This window comes from Lactuca virosa, chromosome 4 (genome assembly GCF_052849685.1).
Source record: "Lactuca virosa cultivar CGN04683 chromosome 4, Lactuca_virosa_CGN04683_v6, whole genome shotgun sequence".
Classification (NCBI taxonomy): domain Eukaryota; kingdom Viridiplantae; phylum Streptophyta; class Magnoliopsida; order Asterales; family Asteraceae; genus Lactuca; species Lactuca virosa.
Genome location: NC_136429.1, coordinates 33,372,671 through 33,390,213, shown reverse-complemented (window position 1 = coordinate 33,390,213; position 17,543 = coordinate 33,372,671). Strand labels below are relative to the sequence as shown.

The 17,543-nt window shown below is 36.9% G+C and overlaps 1 protein-coding gene and 1 long non-coding RNA gene across 2 annotated transcripts; one reads left to right on the top strand and one right to left on the bottom strand.

Moving 5' to 3' along the window:
• Positions 1–11,377: 11,377 nt before the first annotated feature.
• LOC145103867 (alpha-xylosidase 1-like) lies at positions 11,378–15,539 on the top strand. The gene is made up of 3 exons (XM_079041139.1): positions 11,378–11,752; positions 12,064–12,737; positions 13,580–15,539. The coding sequence occupies exons 1-3, from the start codon at positions 11,511–11,513 to the stop codon at positions 15,454–15,456; spliced, it is 2,793 nt and encodes a 930-aa protein (XP_078897265.1). The 5' UTR covers positions 11,378–11,510; the 3' UTR covers positions 15,457–15,539.
• LOC145103868 (uncharacterized) lies at positions 11,778–12,116 on the bottom strand. Its single transcript, XR_013706918.1, has 2 exons — positions 11,981–12,116; positions 11,778–11,850 (listed from the first exon to the last, which is right to left on the bottom strand). It is a non-coding gene; the product is annotated as an uncharacterized LOC145103868 (long non-coding RNA).
• Positions 15,540–17,543: the final 2,004 nt, after the last annotated feature.

Sequence of the window (17,543 nt, the reverse complement as noted above, 5' to 3'; positions counted from 1 at the left end):
AAGTTTTAAACTGTATATGTATTTTTATCTACAAATATGTTGGGTAAAACATGGGTAGATGAATTAGATGATGTGTGATGAAATAAAAGTGATGAGAGGTATCGATGTTTAAGATGATCTAGTCATCTAGCAGAGTATAGACAACGGCCACAGACTATTTTAGATAGTCCAGTGGAACGTTAGCAGACTTGTAATCGGTAGGTATGTTTGAACTAAATGTTCATAAGGTGTTCTCGAACTATATGTTCATTAGGTGTTTTTGAACTATGTGTTCATCCGTTAGTTCTTCTTTTTGACACTATTACGTGTCGGGGTACGGGAGCGTACGGGAGTACTTTATTAGTATTTTCCCTATACTTTTATTTTGAAGAGCTTTGGAGTCTGTGTTTCTTTTATGAAGTGATCAGACGAGTTTCATGAGTCAGTGTTTCCATTCTCGATGCCGGATAGGGTGAGTCTGGGGGTTCAGACCACAGCCTAGGCATTAGTCAGTGTTTCCATTTCCGATGCCGGATAGGGTGAGTCATGGGGGTTCAGACCACAGCCTAGGCATTAGTCAACGTTTCCATTGCTGGATAGGGTGAGTCTGGGGGTTCAGACCACAACCTAGGCATTAGTCAGCGTTTCCATTGTCGGATAGGGTGCGTCTGGGGGTTATATACCTCACGATATTCAGACCACAGCCTAGGCATTGATAATTACCCCTGACTTAATTGTCTTGTGGTTCTTTCTTTTACGAAAAAAGGTTCATGGTTAAACTTATTCCATTCATTTGATGTCTTTATCGATCCTTGTTTGCTGCTAGGGGATTTCCGAAGCAGTTTTGTTAGTTGGTTGTTCATATCGATCCTTTAGGCTAGATCTAGTAAGATCACTGTATAGGATCAGTATGTGGGGATCGACGTTGTTAGTGCTTGTAATATAAACCTTGGGCAGCGATGGACTTCGTGCCTATTCCTTAGGATGAATCCTTAGGAATGAGTGATAGTTGATTCTTAGGGTAAATCCTTAAGAAATAAATAAGATAATGGGGATTGGGTAATTGGGTTGATTGTTTGATGTTTAAGCATAATAAATTTATTTATTGTGGGGTGAAAACCCTATATGCTCACCAGGCTCCCAAGCCTGACCCACTCAGTTTAATTGTATCACAGGTATCGATACGAAGTTGCTTTACACTGAGAGATTAAAAGAGAAGTGGATCACTAGTGTAAATGAATGTAAGTTTTGTTTATGCTTATGTTTTTGTATTGACAATGACATCCCAATGGTTTAAGTGAATAAAATACATTTCTTCGGAAATGATTTGATAACATATTTATCATGTTTTTTTCTGGGAACAAATTCTGCAACACTTTTAATCAAATGATTACTCTGAAATTATTTTAAAATCATAAATTAAACCGGTCTTTTCTGGCCGTAAAGTTAGGGATGTCACAGTTGGTATCAGAGCATTAGTTTAAGCGAACTAGGAATTTGTAGAATTTCTAGACTTAAACTTAGAATGCTAAGCGATGATTGTGAGATGAGTGTCTGCTATATTTTAGACACGAGCACAAGTTTATTTTAGGAAAGATGCCTAAAATGTTTTATGTGTTAAATATTTTATGTTATTGCTATAAGGATGCCTTATATGCTATTATTTGTTCGGATCTATGGTCTGTTGCCGACCGGATCTGGAAACCTTATGTGTGTAGGATTCTAAGCGTATGATTACGAGATTAGAACTAACATGTAAACGTTTCGAAGTGATAAGGAGATTTATACGTCTATCGTAAATAAAGCCTTCCTATCTTAAGTTCTCGCCCAGTACACCGAACGTCTGCTTGGGTGTACAAAACGTTATGGTGAAGACTCGTAGAGAATTGAGTAGATGGAGGAAATGAAAAGATTATGATAGTGAATGATACCTATCAGAAGATATCATAAGAGTGGTATCTTGCCTTTAGAATATGTCTAATAAAATAACGGAACGTTTAGAGGGGTACGGTACGTCTGAAGTACACCTTCAATTGGCAGCATGATGGAATGATTGGTGTAATTTTTGAAGTTGTCCCATCGTCTGGAATTTCCATCACCAACCAAGTTGAAGTAGAATTGATGATTGAAGATACGTATGGAAGAAGTCCTAGTAGAGTCTAGGAAAATTTTATGATTAATTGGACACATTCGTATGTGTTAATTTTTTTTGTGATTTTAGGACTTGGGGACTGCGAGACAGTACTTGGGACGAGTATGAGTAGGTGTGAATAGTAGTAGAGATCTATACTACTGGAAGCACATGACTCACACTTGGATCAGGGAAAGTCACAAGGTTACCAAGGAGTTAGTAATTGATTCTGTCTTATTCTAGTCTGTCGTTACCATCGTTTCGGTAATGACTAAGAAGATGATTGTTATTCCGACCCTAGTGGTCATATCAAATTGAGTCCGACTACGATGAGTTTGTTACGTGGTTCAGAGAACCAAGTTCGATGTAGCAGTTGACTTAAGCCGAATTGAAGTAAAGGATGATCAAAGCGATCAATAGAAGTATCTCATTCGTTGTTAAAGAAGTTGGGTTAGGTTGTGTTCTGACCCAAAGGGATAAAGTGATAGCGTATGCATTGAGTCAATTGAAGGAGCATGAAAATAACTACCCCATTCATGATCTGGAGTTGGCAGTGGTAGTATTCGCCTTAAAGATAGGGAGGCACTATCTTTATGGTACTGAATGCAAACTTTTCACTGATCATAAGAGTCTTCAGTATCTCTTTAATCAGAAGGAATTGAACATGAGACAACGACGCTGGCTAGAGTTACTCAAGGACTATGACTGTGAGATACTTTACCACCCTGGTAAAGCAAATGTTGTTGTTGATGATCTCAGTCGGAAGGTAAATCTTGAAAAGAAAAGGCCAAGAGCGTTGAGAATTGAAGTTGTCTCGACAATTGTGGAAAGTATAAAGAAAGCTCAAGAGGAAGCTTAAGAAAGAAATAACCGAAAGGAGGAACGTTTGGGCAAAACATTGGTGTTTGATACAAACGGTCAAGGACTGAAGGTATTCAAAGATAGGATTTGGGTACCTAAGATGGGAGGAGTAAGAGATCTTCTGATGGAAGAAGCTCACAAGACCATGTACTCGATTCATTCCGGCAGTATATAAATGTATAGGGATCTAAAACCCTAATACTGATGGCCGACGATGAAGCTCGATGTTGCTAAGTATGTGGCCGAGTGTGTAACATGTGCTAGGGTTAAGGCACAACATCAAGATCGACAAAAGAGCTATGCTGACAAGAAAAGACAACCGATATCATTCGAAGTTGGAGATTCGGTTTTACTTAAAGTCTCGCCGTGGAAGGGACTTATAAGATTTGGTAAAAGGGGAAAATTGAGTCCAAGGTTTATTGGACCGTTTAAAGTTCTTCAGAGGATCGGGAATCAAGCTTACAAGCTAGAATTACCGGAAGAACTGGAGGGTATTCATAATACCATTCATGTGTGTTATTTGAGAAAGTTCACGGGAGATGTGCCCGACATAATTCCCATTTCTGAATTAAGGTTGGATGAAAACAAGAGGTTGAGTGAAGAACCTGAGGCAATCGTTGACCGTAAGACTAAGAAGTTGTGATGAAAAATGGTCGATTTAGTGCTTGTGCATTGGAAACATACGAATGGGCCAAATCTCACCTGAGAAACGGAGAGTGACATGATGAGTCGCTACCCGTATTTGTTTGCTGATGTGTGATTCCGGGGACGGAATCATTCTAAGGAGGAGAGAGTTGTAACGCCCGTGTTTCTAGGCTAGGCATTAATATTGACATAATGGTCTACGTTAACCTTTGTAACTCATTTAGAAGAAATGAAAAGGAATTATGTGAATATTATGTGTTTTATGCTTAATTATTAGGGTTTAATTAATTAAGAATAAAAATGAGCGTCAAAAATAAATATTAGATAAAGCCGGTATCTATTAAGAAACTTGTAGTGGGCGTGACAAGGATTACGGATATATAAAGAATACCGAAATCCGAGTTATAACGAAGAAGTTATGACCTGTCGAAGTTTCGCGACAAAACCGGCACGGTGCCGAATGTCGTAAAAAGTGAGTTTTTGATAAACTACTTTTTAGCCTTGGTGATCTAAACGAAAGTCGTAGTGTTCGTTAAACCGAGAGTATGTATAAAAAGAACGCCCAAATCTGACTTCGTGTGAGGAAGTTATGATTTTTCGAAGTTTCAGCTTAGCAGTAGACAGCTAAAAACTCGAATTTTAGATCGAGTGATTGTTAGCCGACACAACCTAAACGAGAATCGAAGGTCTCGTAAATAATAGTACAACGGTAAAAAGAAAGACGAAAACAGACGTCGGATGAAGAAGTTATGAATTTTTAACGGATTACCTGTCCCGGTCTGTTAAAAATAATAATATAAAAATTAAAGTCAAAATTATCCGACGAAGTCTAAATGAAAGTTGTAGAGCATAATTTTACCTACGCGTGCATATAAAGAACGTCAAAAACGGAGCTCGTATGCGAAAGTTATGGATTTTAGAAGTTTTGGCGCAAAAATCGAGAAAAATTGCCAAAACCGAGGAATTTCGCATAGGTGGACTTCGGCCACCTCACCCTCGCTTAGAATGTGCCACGTGTCCGAAACCGCTGATTCATCCGAAGCGGTCCACTGAAAATCCGACGCGTGCCCCTTTCCTCGTGTCCGAGCCTTCGCAGGAGCCACGAGCCACCCACCTCGGACCCGGACTTCGGTCCAATCAGAAGCCTCCAGCGAGGCCCTCGCATGCGCAGCCCACGTGCGAGCAGGTGCTGCCTTCTTCGGATCTGCTGCCGCGTGTCTCCTTCTCAGCCCTTGGATCAGCAGCTTCGGACACTATAAATAGGAGGGTGCGAACCCTCCCGGCTAAAGTTGGAAAATTGGCAATTTTGGCCCCTTTTTCAATATTTTAGCTATTTTTGACTTCCCCCAATGCCCCGAGATCATTTCCAATGCCCGGAACACGTCCCGGAGTGCCCGAGAAGCCCGGGATATTTATTTTTTCGGTTTCGAAGCCCGACCCACGCAGAGCCCGGTTTCTCAATAAAACTCCCGGTTTTATTATAAACGATCGTTTTAGGCAACGAAGTGCTGCCCGGTTATCGTTAAATCAAGTGAGTGTATAGTCACTTTCACCTTACACATATATATGAAGTATTTTCTTTAAAATACGTGCTATGTGTAATTATATTAATTGTTTAATTAAGGTGACTGTTGAATAGATGTTTTATACAAGTTTTAAACTGTATATGTATTTTTATCTACAAATATGTTGGGTAAAACATGGGTAGATGAATTAGATGATGTGTGATGAAATAAAAGTGATGAGAGGTATCGATGTTTAAGATGATCTAGTCATCTAGCAGAGTATAGACAACGGCCACAGACTATTTTAGATAGTCCAGTGGAACGTTAGCAGACTTGTAATCGGTAGGTATGTTTGAACTAAATGTTCATAAGGTGTTCTCGAACTATATGTTCATTAGGTGTTTTTGAACTATGTGTTCATCCGTTAGTTCTTCTTTTTTACACTATTACGTGTCGGGGTACGGGAGCGTACGGGAGTACTTTATTAGTATTTTCCCTATACTTTTATTTTGAAGAGCTTTGGAGTCTTTGTTTCTTTTATGAAGTGATTGGACGAGCTTCATGAGTCAGTGTTTCCATTCTCGATGCCGGATAGGGTGAGTCTGTGGGTTCAGACCACAGCCTAGGCATTAGTCAGTGTTTCCATTTCCGATGCCGGATAGGGTGAGTCATGGGGGTTCAGACCACAGCCTAGGCATTAGTCAGCGTTTCCATTGCCGGATAGGGTGAGTCTGGGGGTTCAGACCACAACCTAGGCATTAGTTAGCGTTTCCATTGCCGGATAGGGTGCGTCTGGGGGTTATATACCTCACGATATTCAGACCACAGCCTAGGAATTGATAATTACCCCTGACTTAATTGTCTTGTGGTTCTTTCTTTTACGAAAAAAGGTTCATGGTTAAACTTATTCCATTCATTTGATGTCTTTATCGATCCTTGTTTGCTGCTAGGGGATTTCCGAAGCAGTTTTGTTAGTTGGTTGTTCATATCGATCCTTTAGGCTAGATCTAGTAAGATCACTGTATAGGATCAGTATGTGGGGATCAACGTTGTTAGTGCTTGTAATATAAACCTTGGGCAGCGATGAACTTCGTGCCTATTCCTTAGGATGAATCCTTAGGAATGAGTGATAGTTGATTCTTAGGGTAAATCCTTAAGAAATAAATAAGATAATGGGGATTGGGTAATTGGGTTGATTGTTTGATGTTTAAGCATAATAAATTTATTTATTGTGGGGTGAAAACCCTATATGCTCACCAGGCTCCCAAGCCTGACCAACTCAGTTTAATTGTATCACAGGTATCGATACGAAGTTGCTTTACACTGAGAGATTAAAAGAGAAGTAGATCACTAGTGTAAATGAATGTAAGTTTTGTTTATGCTTATGTTTTTGTATTGACAATGACATCCCAATGGTTTAAGTGAATAAAATACATTTCTTCGGAAATGATTTGATAACATATTTATCATGTTTTTTTTCTGGGAACAAATTCCGCAACACTTCTAATCAAATGATTACTCTGAAATTATTTTAAAAGCATAAATTAAACCGGTCTTTTCTGGCCGTAAAATTGGGGATGTCACATATCAAAGCCCTGGTTTGATGGATTTGGATGAACACTCGTGTGAATCTAAATTCAAACTAGGATCGGAGAATTTTCACAAACATTTTCGAAAAGAAATTTAAGAAAAAGTTAGTTTAGAAACATGAACTCGGTTCCTTGTGACGTTCTTATCTTATTGTCTGTCTGGGATCATAACCATGGAACTCTGACTTTTAGTTTTAACGGGAAGATACGATGTGTATAGTCAACCGGAGCTTGAACAGGAAAGTGGTTCCTAAAATATCCATGTTTGTTGTATAGACATGATGATTTTCATATTGTTACAAATGCATGCTAATGGATAGGCTGAGGATCCCTTTAGGAATTGCATGATAGAACTGTTTGATGTTTGTGATGCCTTGTAGCCTAGGAGATTGCTTGTTTTGTGCTACTTGAAGTTTAAACTGATATTCTTAGTTGCTAAGTGTATGCTTTAAATTTGTACATGATTAGGATTCCATAGCCTTAGAATGGTTGGTTTAACCTTACTTCATGTTCCTTGTTTGGTTGTGGGTTTAAAGTATAATCATTTATTCGACCGTCTATCTAATACTGTGTTATGTATGACTTGCATACACGAGGTGACCAATGGTTTTTGTAAATACTTATAACGGTGCGGGAGCGTGGCCAAGGGGAATCCTAGGACGAGAATCTAGGAAGTTTAGTTTGTGGCTCCTCTGAGTGTATATGTGTGTGTGTTAGTACTGATGGGTTTTCTGAATCACTAAATAATGTACTTGTGGAATTTCACATAAACAATTATAAGTACATTCAACCTAAAAGGATCTATGATATTTTCACTATTATAGCAACATACTTTATGAAACAAAACTTCTAACCTAATGAAATCCAAAATAGTAGATTAGAATACATGCCTTTAACATAATCGAATATATCAAACTCCTTTAATCTTCAAAGTCCATGGAAAGCAAGCGCCAATAATATGAACGACTCTCAATGGCTCACACCCAAAACTTTAGAACACTTGAAATCGACAAGGAGAAATAGGAGACCATGATGAAATTCGGATTTCATCATTCCATGAAAGTTATGAACGAAATTTGTTGCCTTAAGGGTCCTATTTTAGGTAACTTGCAGATAAATCTAGATTTGAACAATTAAATATTAGATTAAATCCTCAGTTCAAATCCTTTCATTATCAGCTACCAAGATAATTCTAGAACCCTTCTAGACTTCTATAAAACCGTCCATCATATGGATCATTCTATAACTGTCTCTTTTGTTAAACTATTAAACAATTACAATTCACCCCTTGCACATTTAATTAATTCCAATTAATCCCAAATTAATTTCAAATTAACTTTGATCAATAATTAATTAATTCCAAGTATTTCTAATTAATTCATAATTAATTATTAGCTATTTCTAATTAATATATTAATCTTATAATATCTTAACGAATCATTTTATCTCTCTCAAAGTCATTTCTAACCCTTTCTAGCTTCTGAGGGCAACCCAAAAAGGACTTTACTTTTATTCCATAAAGTTATACCAATTTAGTTAAGACCTTAGACACCTTAATCCAGTAGTATCTCACTTAGACAAGTCATCAACTACAATTTCAAGTATATACTTTGAATAACCAATAAAGAGTGTTTTCCACAGCCATTGTCGAACTCTGATTAACAGACGTTGGCTCTAAGATAAGTCATCTGATATTCCTTCATTCTACAAGATACTATATCGACACGAGACATGGATATAAATCAATCTCATAATCCAGGATTTTGTTTCTCGATTTCTGATTTATGATGACTGTATTCAGACTACTAATTGAGCACATGAATTTAGTCCAGGCTACGCCTAACACATGAATGTCAACATCAAATCACCGAGGGGCCTAAAGATATCATTTTTCATGTAAAGCCAAAAGGAATGAATAAACTTTGAATATATAATCATACCTTTTACTTATCATGTCATACATGGAATTGCACTTATGACATCTAGTTACAGATGTGTTGATGCAAACCAATGTACAAAAGACTTGCAAACTATGACTTATATATCTCTATATGAAGAATAAAAGATATTATTGTCTTAGAATTACTCGTGATTGAATCCATAAAGTAATCTCTAAGCACGGGTTTAACCAATACTTAAAATCCCTATTTTCCATGTACTTGTGAATATTGCAACAATCGCTACGAAATGTCTAATCACCATGGACAATCTACAAATACTCCATGACAATCTTAAATCAATACCTACTCCCAAAAGTATGACCGACTGTGGCATTTCGAATAAACTAATATTCAGGAAGTAACCCGCAAAATGAAACACGATAATATACTAATTGTTCTATGGCATTATACTCTTTGAATATAAATAATTCCATATTATTTAATCACCATAACAATTACATATTTATCTATTGTATAAATGTTTCAGGGTAATCGACTTAACAACTAAAGTTTTCAACATTTCTCGTGCCAATGCTCTTATCATGCACATCATGTTTTCCTTTGGTCATCACTATTGTGAACAATCATCGAATAAATATTCACTTCACAACAAGATCTCCATCCTCAACCCTTTTCTTGGATGCAGTGGAATTTCCTCCTTCTATACATTGACCTTTTGTGATCTCAAGAATCCTTAGTCAATATGACTATATTTTCACAAACTATTTCTAATGACAATTTGTTAGTAAAAAAAATCCAATGTCAACTATGAAGTTTTCTGGTCCAGGTACATTCCTTGGATACTTCACTTGCACCAATGTGTTCTTACCCACATTGTCGAATCTACCAACATCTCCTATATGAAATCTTTCATGCTACAATTCAAAATAAACATCAATCTAGACTATGACTCCAAGTCATATCTAAAACTCATGTCAATATAACTCTTCTCAATCATGTTATCTAATGTCTACAAGCATTCATTCCTTGGTATCTTTCAATAGCTTAGAATATTCTTAACAATTGTCTAGCGATTCAGTCGAGCCAATTTCTGTTACAATATCACGATGCTCAAAACATCTAAGACATCATAATAAGAACAATTCATAGCATTCATGATCTATCCTATATCCGAAGGATATATCACTTGACTCATCCTATCATTTTCATGAAGCATATAAACAATCCCTTTGGAATTTTCCATGTTGAAACCTTTCAAAATATTGTGCTTTGACTGAATCCTATTAAACATTTTGATCTATACTTTTAGATCCAAAGACCAAGTATCAATGTCACTTTCCCATGTTCGTCATAGCGAAACAATTCTCGAGCTTTTGCACTTTGTAACTTAGAGACAATATTTCCTATGAGTAGTATTGTCATCAACATGTAATACCAGGAAGACAAGGACACTCCCACTAGCTTTGACATATACTCAGAATGCATCTGGACTTCTAGAAAAACAACAGTACTCTTTAACTTTCTCATAGAAGAACAGATTCCTGTTACGTGATGCTTGTCTAAATATACAAATAGACTTATCAAGCTTACACACATTATTTGGATATTTCATATGTTTAAATCCTTTTAGAATGTGCCAAACAATGATTTCCTTCTTCCACCTTCATTTCCATTCAGTTGATGAATGATCACTCCTTCCACGGGTTGTTGTGCTATTGGTTGTTCGACAATGCCTCCAAAAAAGTTCCCCTCAACTTGTTGTTGTCCAAACGCCTCAGATATTGCATTGTTCTCCAAATTACCATTGTTGTGAAATTCTAGTAAGAGATTTGCATACCACTGGTTTGGTAGAGGAGGATCCACCCAATGAAAGTATTTGTAGTCTTTGAGTGCATCCTGGTAATTTAGGCAGCCTATAAACCTTCTTCCTGGGTTTAACGGAGTCCATGATGTCCATCTTCCAACGGGATCACCACAATAACACCTGCTTCTTAGACGATTCATCCCTCTTCGATTTGATCATCCGCTTCCTATAGAAGATGAAGACGACATTTGTGGATCCTCCTCCTGCTTCGATTTCTGCCTGGTTCGATTTTAGGGCACGAGTGAATGAAACTCTTATGCGTGCGTATGAGCTTTATATTTGACTCTCTTTAGTGACTCACATCCACCTCACCATGTCCAGTCCACATGGACATTTGAAACCGGTTAAATGAGGGTTACCGGATGAAGATGATTGAATTGTTAGGTTTATCCGGTTTATTGGACTTTTTATTCAAAAAAAAAAAATTAAGACTTTTTTGAAACTTTTTCTAAAATATTGAGACTTTACTGTAGATATCACATTATGAGATAAGTGTTAATTTTTGGCTAAAAATTGTTAAGTATTAACAATTATGACTAGTTTAGTAATTTTCTCTATATTGATTTCTATTTTATGTTGTAATATATATCAAATATTACAATCACTTATCCAAATTCCTACGGTTTCACAAAACATTATATAAAGATTGCATTTAATAAGATGCTAAAATGGATTGAACTATTTGATTTGGTACAATACTTTATGCTTTTTCTTTCAAAGTTGTTCGTAAAAGTGCATTTTGAAAGTACATTAACAAGATCATCTGTGGAAAATAAAGTCATTGATACACGATAAAATGCTTTAAAATTCTACCATATGATTCGCATATCACATTTACTAAAATACACCTAAATCAACGGCCATAATTTCTTTATCCATACATAAACAATCATTCCATCCATATCGCTCCCATGACTCTCTTTCCCTCTCCTTTCCTATATATACACTACACCTCACTGTTTCTATAGCTCTGTAGCTACCCCAACTGCACCACCAGTCTCCTCCGCCACCACCCACCGTAAACCACCGCCGACAATGGTCTCTTCTTCGAGACCCCTTCTACATCTTGCAGTCGTACTCCTTGTATCATCATGTATAGCTAGCATTACATCTTCTTCTTCTTCTTCTTCAAAAACCGGACCTGCTCCGATCGGCAATGGCTACCGTCTGATCTCCATTCATGAATCCTCCGATGGTGCACTTGTCGGTCAACTCCAAGTCAAACAGAAAAACAACATCTACGGCCCTGATATCCCTCTTTTGCAGCTATACGTCAAGTAAGTCCTCAACTCACCTTCACAGTTTCCTTTTTTTTTTTTTTTTTGACTTTGCTCCCTCGATTATTCATGTAAACCAAACACACCCCCTGCTTTATCTGTTACATTGTTATCTATTTAGAGCAATGCTAGTGTTAAATTACATAGTGAAGAGTATTTTATGTGTTCAATTATATTCTAGGGGGGTAAATGTAATGTTTTAAACAAAAAGGATCAAAATGAAATTACTGTCAGTTTCTTCTTCTCTTGGTGATTGCTTCACGTTTTGGTTAATAACCCGACTTGACTCCGGCTGCCTGCCGGATTTTCAGGCATGAAACCGATGACCGTTTAAGGGTACACATTACTGATGCACAGATGCAAAGATGGGAACTACCATACAACCTCTTACCACGACAGCAACCGCCGGAGACGCCGTCAAAACAGACAAAAACCCCCACCACAACGACGGAATTCGCCGGAAGCGAGTTGTTATTCAGCTACACCGCAGACCCATTTTCGTTCGCCGTAAAAAGAAAATCCACCGGCGAGACGCTTTTCAATTCCGCCACCGACAAATCCTCCCCCTACAACTCTCTAGTCTTCAAAGACCAGTACCTCGAGATCTCAACATCCCTACCAAAAGATGCGTCGTTGTATGGGCTCGGAGAGAACACACAGCCGCATGGGATTAAGCTCTACCCAAACGAAGCATACACGCTGTGGACGACGGATCAATCGGCGATCAACCTGAATATGGATTTGTACGGATCGCATCCGGTGTATATGGATTTGAGAAACGTCGGTGGGGAGGCGAAAGCACATGGGGTTTTGCTGTTGAACAGTAATGGAATGGATGTGGTGTACAGAGGGACCTCTCTGACATACAAAGTGATTGGGGGTATTTTCGACTTTTACTTCTTCTCCGGGACTTCCCCTCTTGCCGTTGTCGATCAGTATACTCAACTTATTGGCCGACCTGCTCCTATGCCCTACTGGTCTCTCGGTGAGTACCATTTTCCACGTAAATATCTCCAATGCATTAAATACTTGTACCTTACATCTTATAAATATTTGTAATTCATGTTTTTGTACAAAATACTTGTTTCATGAAACACTGACAAAGTATTTTATGAAACACTGACACGCAATCACCATCCATGTTCATAAAATAATATAGGTAATATTGGAATGAACAAGTTACATTTTGATTACTTATTTTCTACCATTACACATGATTAGAAAATGTATGTTTGTTTTTGCAAAAACATGGGAAAATAGAAAACGATTCAATCATTGTTATCACAAAGTAAATGGGGAAAGTGACAACTTATGATGGATATTTGAGCTGCTTTAATGATATAATAACTCTAGTTATATTGAGTTTATTTTGTAGCAAATTAATTGCCAATAACAACCGATTGATACAAAATGATATCATAATATGTGTAGTACTTTAATTTCAAACAAAATTTAAAGACATATTAGTTATTTTAAATTTTAATTTGCTAAACATAAGTTTGCAACGGTTTTATTGATTTGGATTCGGCATAGCTCGAAAATCTAATTCTTGTAATTTTTCGTGCGTTGAAATATATATATTATTTTAAATGTATATTACTCAATTTGGAGTATTGAAAAAAGGCAGTGTTTTAAAACAAAAAATCTGTTGAGATTTTCTTGTTTTTAACCACGATGTGCCCATACAAGTGACACATGTGTATGTACTATGTAGGTCATCAATTTTAATGAAATTTTGTCGCTTTCACCGATTAAATATCTATTTCCTATACCAATAATTATAATAGTATTGCATCCATCTAAACGTACATTAGTTTCCATTTGTAGGCTTTCACCAATGCAGATGGGGTTACCACAATCTATCAGTCGTCGAAGACGTTGTCGAAAATTACAAGAAATCAAAAATTCCACTCGATGTAATTTGGAATGACGATGATCATATGGATGGACACAAAGATTTCACTCTCAATTCCCGAAACTACCCTCGTCCAAAACTCCTTAACTTTTTGAACAAAATACATTCCCGTGGCATGAAGTACATTGTCATTATCGACCCTGGAATCGGCGTAAATTCAACTTACGGTACTTACCAACGAGGCCTAGCTAACGATGTTTTCATCAAATACGAAGGAAAACCCTATCTGGCCCAAGTCTGGCCTGGGCCAGTTAACTTTCCAGATTTCCTCAACCCAAAGACCGTATCCTGGTGGGTTGATGAAATCCGGAGGTTCCACGAGCTTGTCCCAGTGGACGGGCTCTGGATCGACATGAACGAGGCTTCGAATTTCTGTTCAGGCCTCTGCAAAATTCCACAAGGGAAACAATGCCCGAGTGGAACCGGGCCAGGTTGGATCTGTTGTTTGGATTGCAAAAACATTACAAAAACAAAATGGGACGAGCCCCCGTACAAAATCAACGCGTCTGCAACATCTGTCCCGATCGGATACAAAACTATCGCAACTAGCGCAGTTCACTACAACGGCGTCCGGGAGTACGACGCGCATAGCATATACGGATTCTCCCAAACTATTGTCACACACAAAGGCCTGCAAGGCCTCCAGGGCAAACGCCCTTTTATACTTACCCGATCCACATTTGTTGGATCGGGTAAGTATGCAGCCCATTGGACTGGCGACAACAAAGGAACATGGGATGATCTAAAATACTCGATCTCCACCATGTTGAATTTTGGTATATTTGGGATCCCGATGGTTGGCTCAGATATCTGCGGGTTTTACCCTGCGCCAACCGAAGAGCTTTGTAACCGTTGGATCGAATTGGGCGCGTTTTACCCGTTTTCAAGAGACCACGCGAATTACTATTCACCACGACAAGAACTTTACCAATGGAAGTCGGTTGCTAAATCGGCAAGAAACGCATTAGGTATGCGGTACAAGCTGCTTCCTTATTTGTACACTTTGACTTATGAAGCTCACACAACCGGTTCACCCATTGCTCGACCGCTTTTTTTCTCGTTTCCAAGTATAACCAAACTTTACAATGTAAGCACACAGTTTTTGCTCGGAAGTAGCCTAATGGTCTCGCCGGTTCTTGACAAACATCAAACCAAAATCAGTGTCATGTTCCCAACTGGAACTTGGTATAATTTGTTTGATTTGAGTAAAGTGGTTGTCGCCAAAGAAACAGAGTCTTTCTCCATGGATGCTCCTTTGCACGTGATTAACGTCCATTTATATCAAAACACGATTCTTCCAATGCAAAGGGGAGGAATGATAACACGAGAAGCAAGAACGACGCCGTTTACCTTGATTGTGACTTTTCCGGCGGGGGCCACGGCGGGGGAGGCCAAAGGAAAGGTTTATGTCGATAATGATGAGCTGCCGGAGATGGAATTGGGAAACGGTCAGTCAACTTATGTTGAGTTTAGCGCAAAGGCTGTTAACGGAGTTGTGAAGATATGGTCGGAGGTTCAGGAGAGTAAGTTTGCTCTTGAAAAAGGTTTGGTTATCGAGAAAGTAACCGTGGTTGGGTTAACAGGGGTTAAAGGGGAAGTTTCGGTAGAGGTGGAGGGTATTATGGGGATTTTGGATGTTTCGAAGGTGGAATTGGTTGAAACTGAGCATAAGTTTTTAGATGAGTTGAAGGGGAAGGGTGTCGGGAAGAGCAAAATGGTTGAGGTTAAGGGGTTGAATATACCAATTGGTAAACAATTCTCGGTATCATGGGCAATGAGAATTGATTAAATGTTGAGGGGTCAATTTGAAAATTATGGTGTTCCTTTTTGTAATTTCCGTAATTATTTGTTTTAAGCAGATATCCTTTTATATATTTTGTTTCTATTTTACTTCTTTTTATTCAACTTATGGTATCCATCACTTAAGTGTTACTATACGGATTGCGTATTTTGAGTTTATAATATATTTGATCTAAAATTTATTCCTTTTTTTTTTTACTTTAGATTTGAAGCAAGATTATAAGTTTACTAGGAAGTAGGAATATGCAAACAAGAATATAAGGTGTCATCAAAGTAACATACAAAGATGTATGATGTTATTAATGACAACAAAAGTTTTAGTTTATCTTCGATTCATATTGGGAATAAGATCATATTGAAACCAAATGTACTTCGAAATTATTCATATTAGAATTGATTTATATTAATATTAAAATATGATTAAATTTAAATGTATATACAAACAACTTACCAACACAATTTTATTTATTATTATTAATATTAATGTTAATCTATCTTGAAGAGATGAGGATATTAGAACTACTTTTTTCGGAGTTACACCTATATTTATTTAAGGTTAATTTTATGAATTATCAATAAATTATTCCATATATATTAGATTTTGTCTTTTTTTATTATTATTTTAATTGCTCCTTTTTGCGGGGGACGTAGACATGTTCGTCCATTGTTTATAGGGTTTTGCTTACTAGTATGTTGTAGTCGTACAAAAGAAAAATACACATATTCGTCATTTTAGCGTTTTGTGTATACGACATTCAGAAGGTATTATATTAATAGAAATTGGGTTATATTCAAGATAAATTTCATAAACTCAAATTACTAGAAGCCTAATTTCTGTCCCGAAAGCTTTTAGCTGAGCCCACAATATATTTAGCCCATTTAATGTTCCCCTCAAGCTTCCTTTTTTTCTTCTTTCTTAATTCACTGTGGTGTTGTTCGAAAACAAGTGGGTGAGCTCTAGTGGTTTGAGATGGTATGAAGGGCACAGATGGTCTTGGTGGCAGTATGTTTGTTCCCGGTTTGAGATTGGTGGATTTGATGGTGCAAGTCTAATGGTGTGAGAAGAAGGATGTGATTTTCGTGTGTGTTGTTGAGATGGTGGGTGGTACGATGGTATTGTTATGTAGATGGACGGAGGAAAAAGGGTGATGCAGGTTGTGTTTCAATCGTCGCGGAAATGACAGCAATTTGTGAAGGTGTTCGGTGGTGTTCGATTGGAAGTGTGTGGGTTGGAGATGGTCGATCGGCCAGTGATGGTGGGTTCCAGAGATACCAGTAGTGGTGGATGACACGATCGGTTTCAGTGGTTGTTTCGGTTGTACTCGACGAGAATGGTTTACATGGGACATAATACTGAATGGCAGAAAGTTAGTTTAAGTTGGAAGGGAAAAAAAGAAGATTATCTACGTGTGCAAAAATACCACACATAAACTGGAATTATTCATAACACAGTTGGTTTTTATTATATATAATAATGCATGATAATGTAGCAATCAAAACATATATATATATATATATATATATATATATATATATATATATATATATATATATATGTTTAGGTTCTATGGAAAACAAAAAACCCTAAAAATAAAAAAAAATGCCTAAAAAAATACTTAGAGATCACAACTTTTTTTTGAATTTTTTATGAAAAAATCGCAGCTTTTAGTATAAAATCGCTGAATTTTTTTTTGAAAAAAAACCAATTTTTTTTATTAAAAAAAATTGATTTTTTTTTTCAGCGATTTTATACTAAAAGCTGCGATTTTTCTATAAAAAAAATTAAAAAAAAAGTTTTGTGATCTCTAAGTATTTTTTTTATGCATTTTTATGATTTTTATGGTTTTTTTAGGGTTTTTTTGTTTTCCAAATAACCCTTCCCTATATATATATATATATATATATATATATATATATATGTTTTGATGGCTACATTATCACACTTTATTATATATGTTATATGATTAAAATTATATAATAACACTAAATATATAAATATTTATATATGTCATCTAACATTTTCAAATACCAACTTACAATATATACGATAAATTGGACACTGATTATGTACAAATC

Excerpts from the sequence above, each read along its gene's own strand:
- LOC145103867 (XM_079041139.1), top strand. The coding sequence starts at position 11,511 with ATGGTCTCTTCTTCGAGACCCCTTCTACATCTTGCAGTCGTACTCCTT. Across the intron at positions 11,753-12,063 it reads CTTTTGCAGCTATACGTCAA|GCATGAAACCGATGACCGTT; the intron begins GTAAGTCCTCAA and ends CCGGATTTTCAG. Across the intron at positions 12,738-13,579 it reads TATGCCCTACTGGTCTCTCG|GCTTTCACCAATGCAGATGG; the intron begins GTGAGTACCATT and ends TTCCATTTGTAG.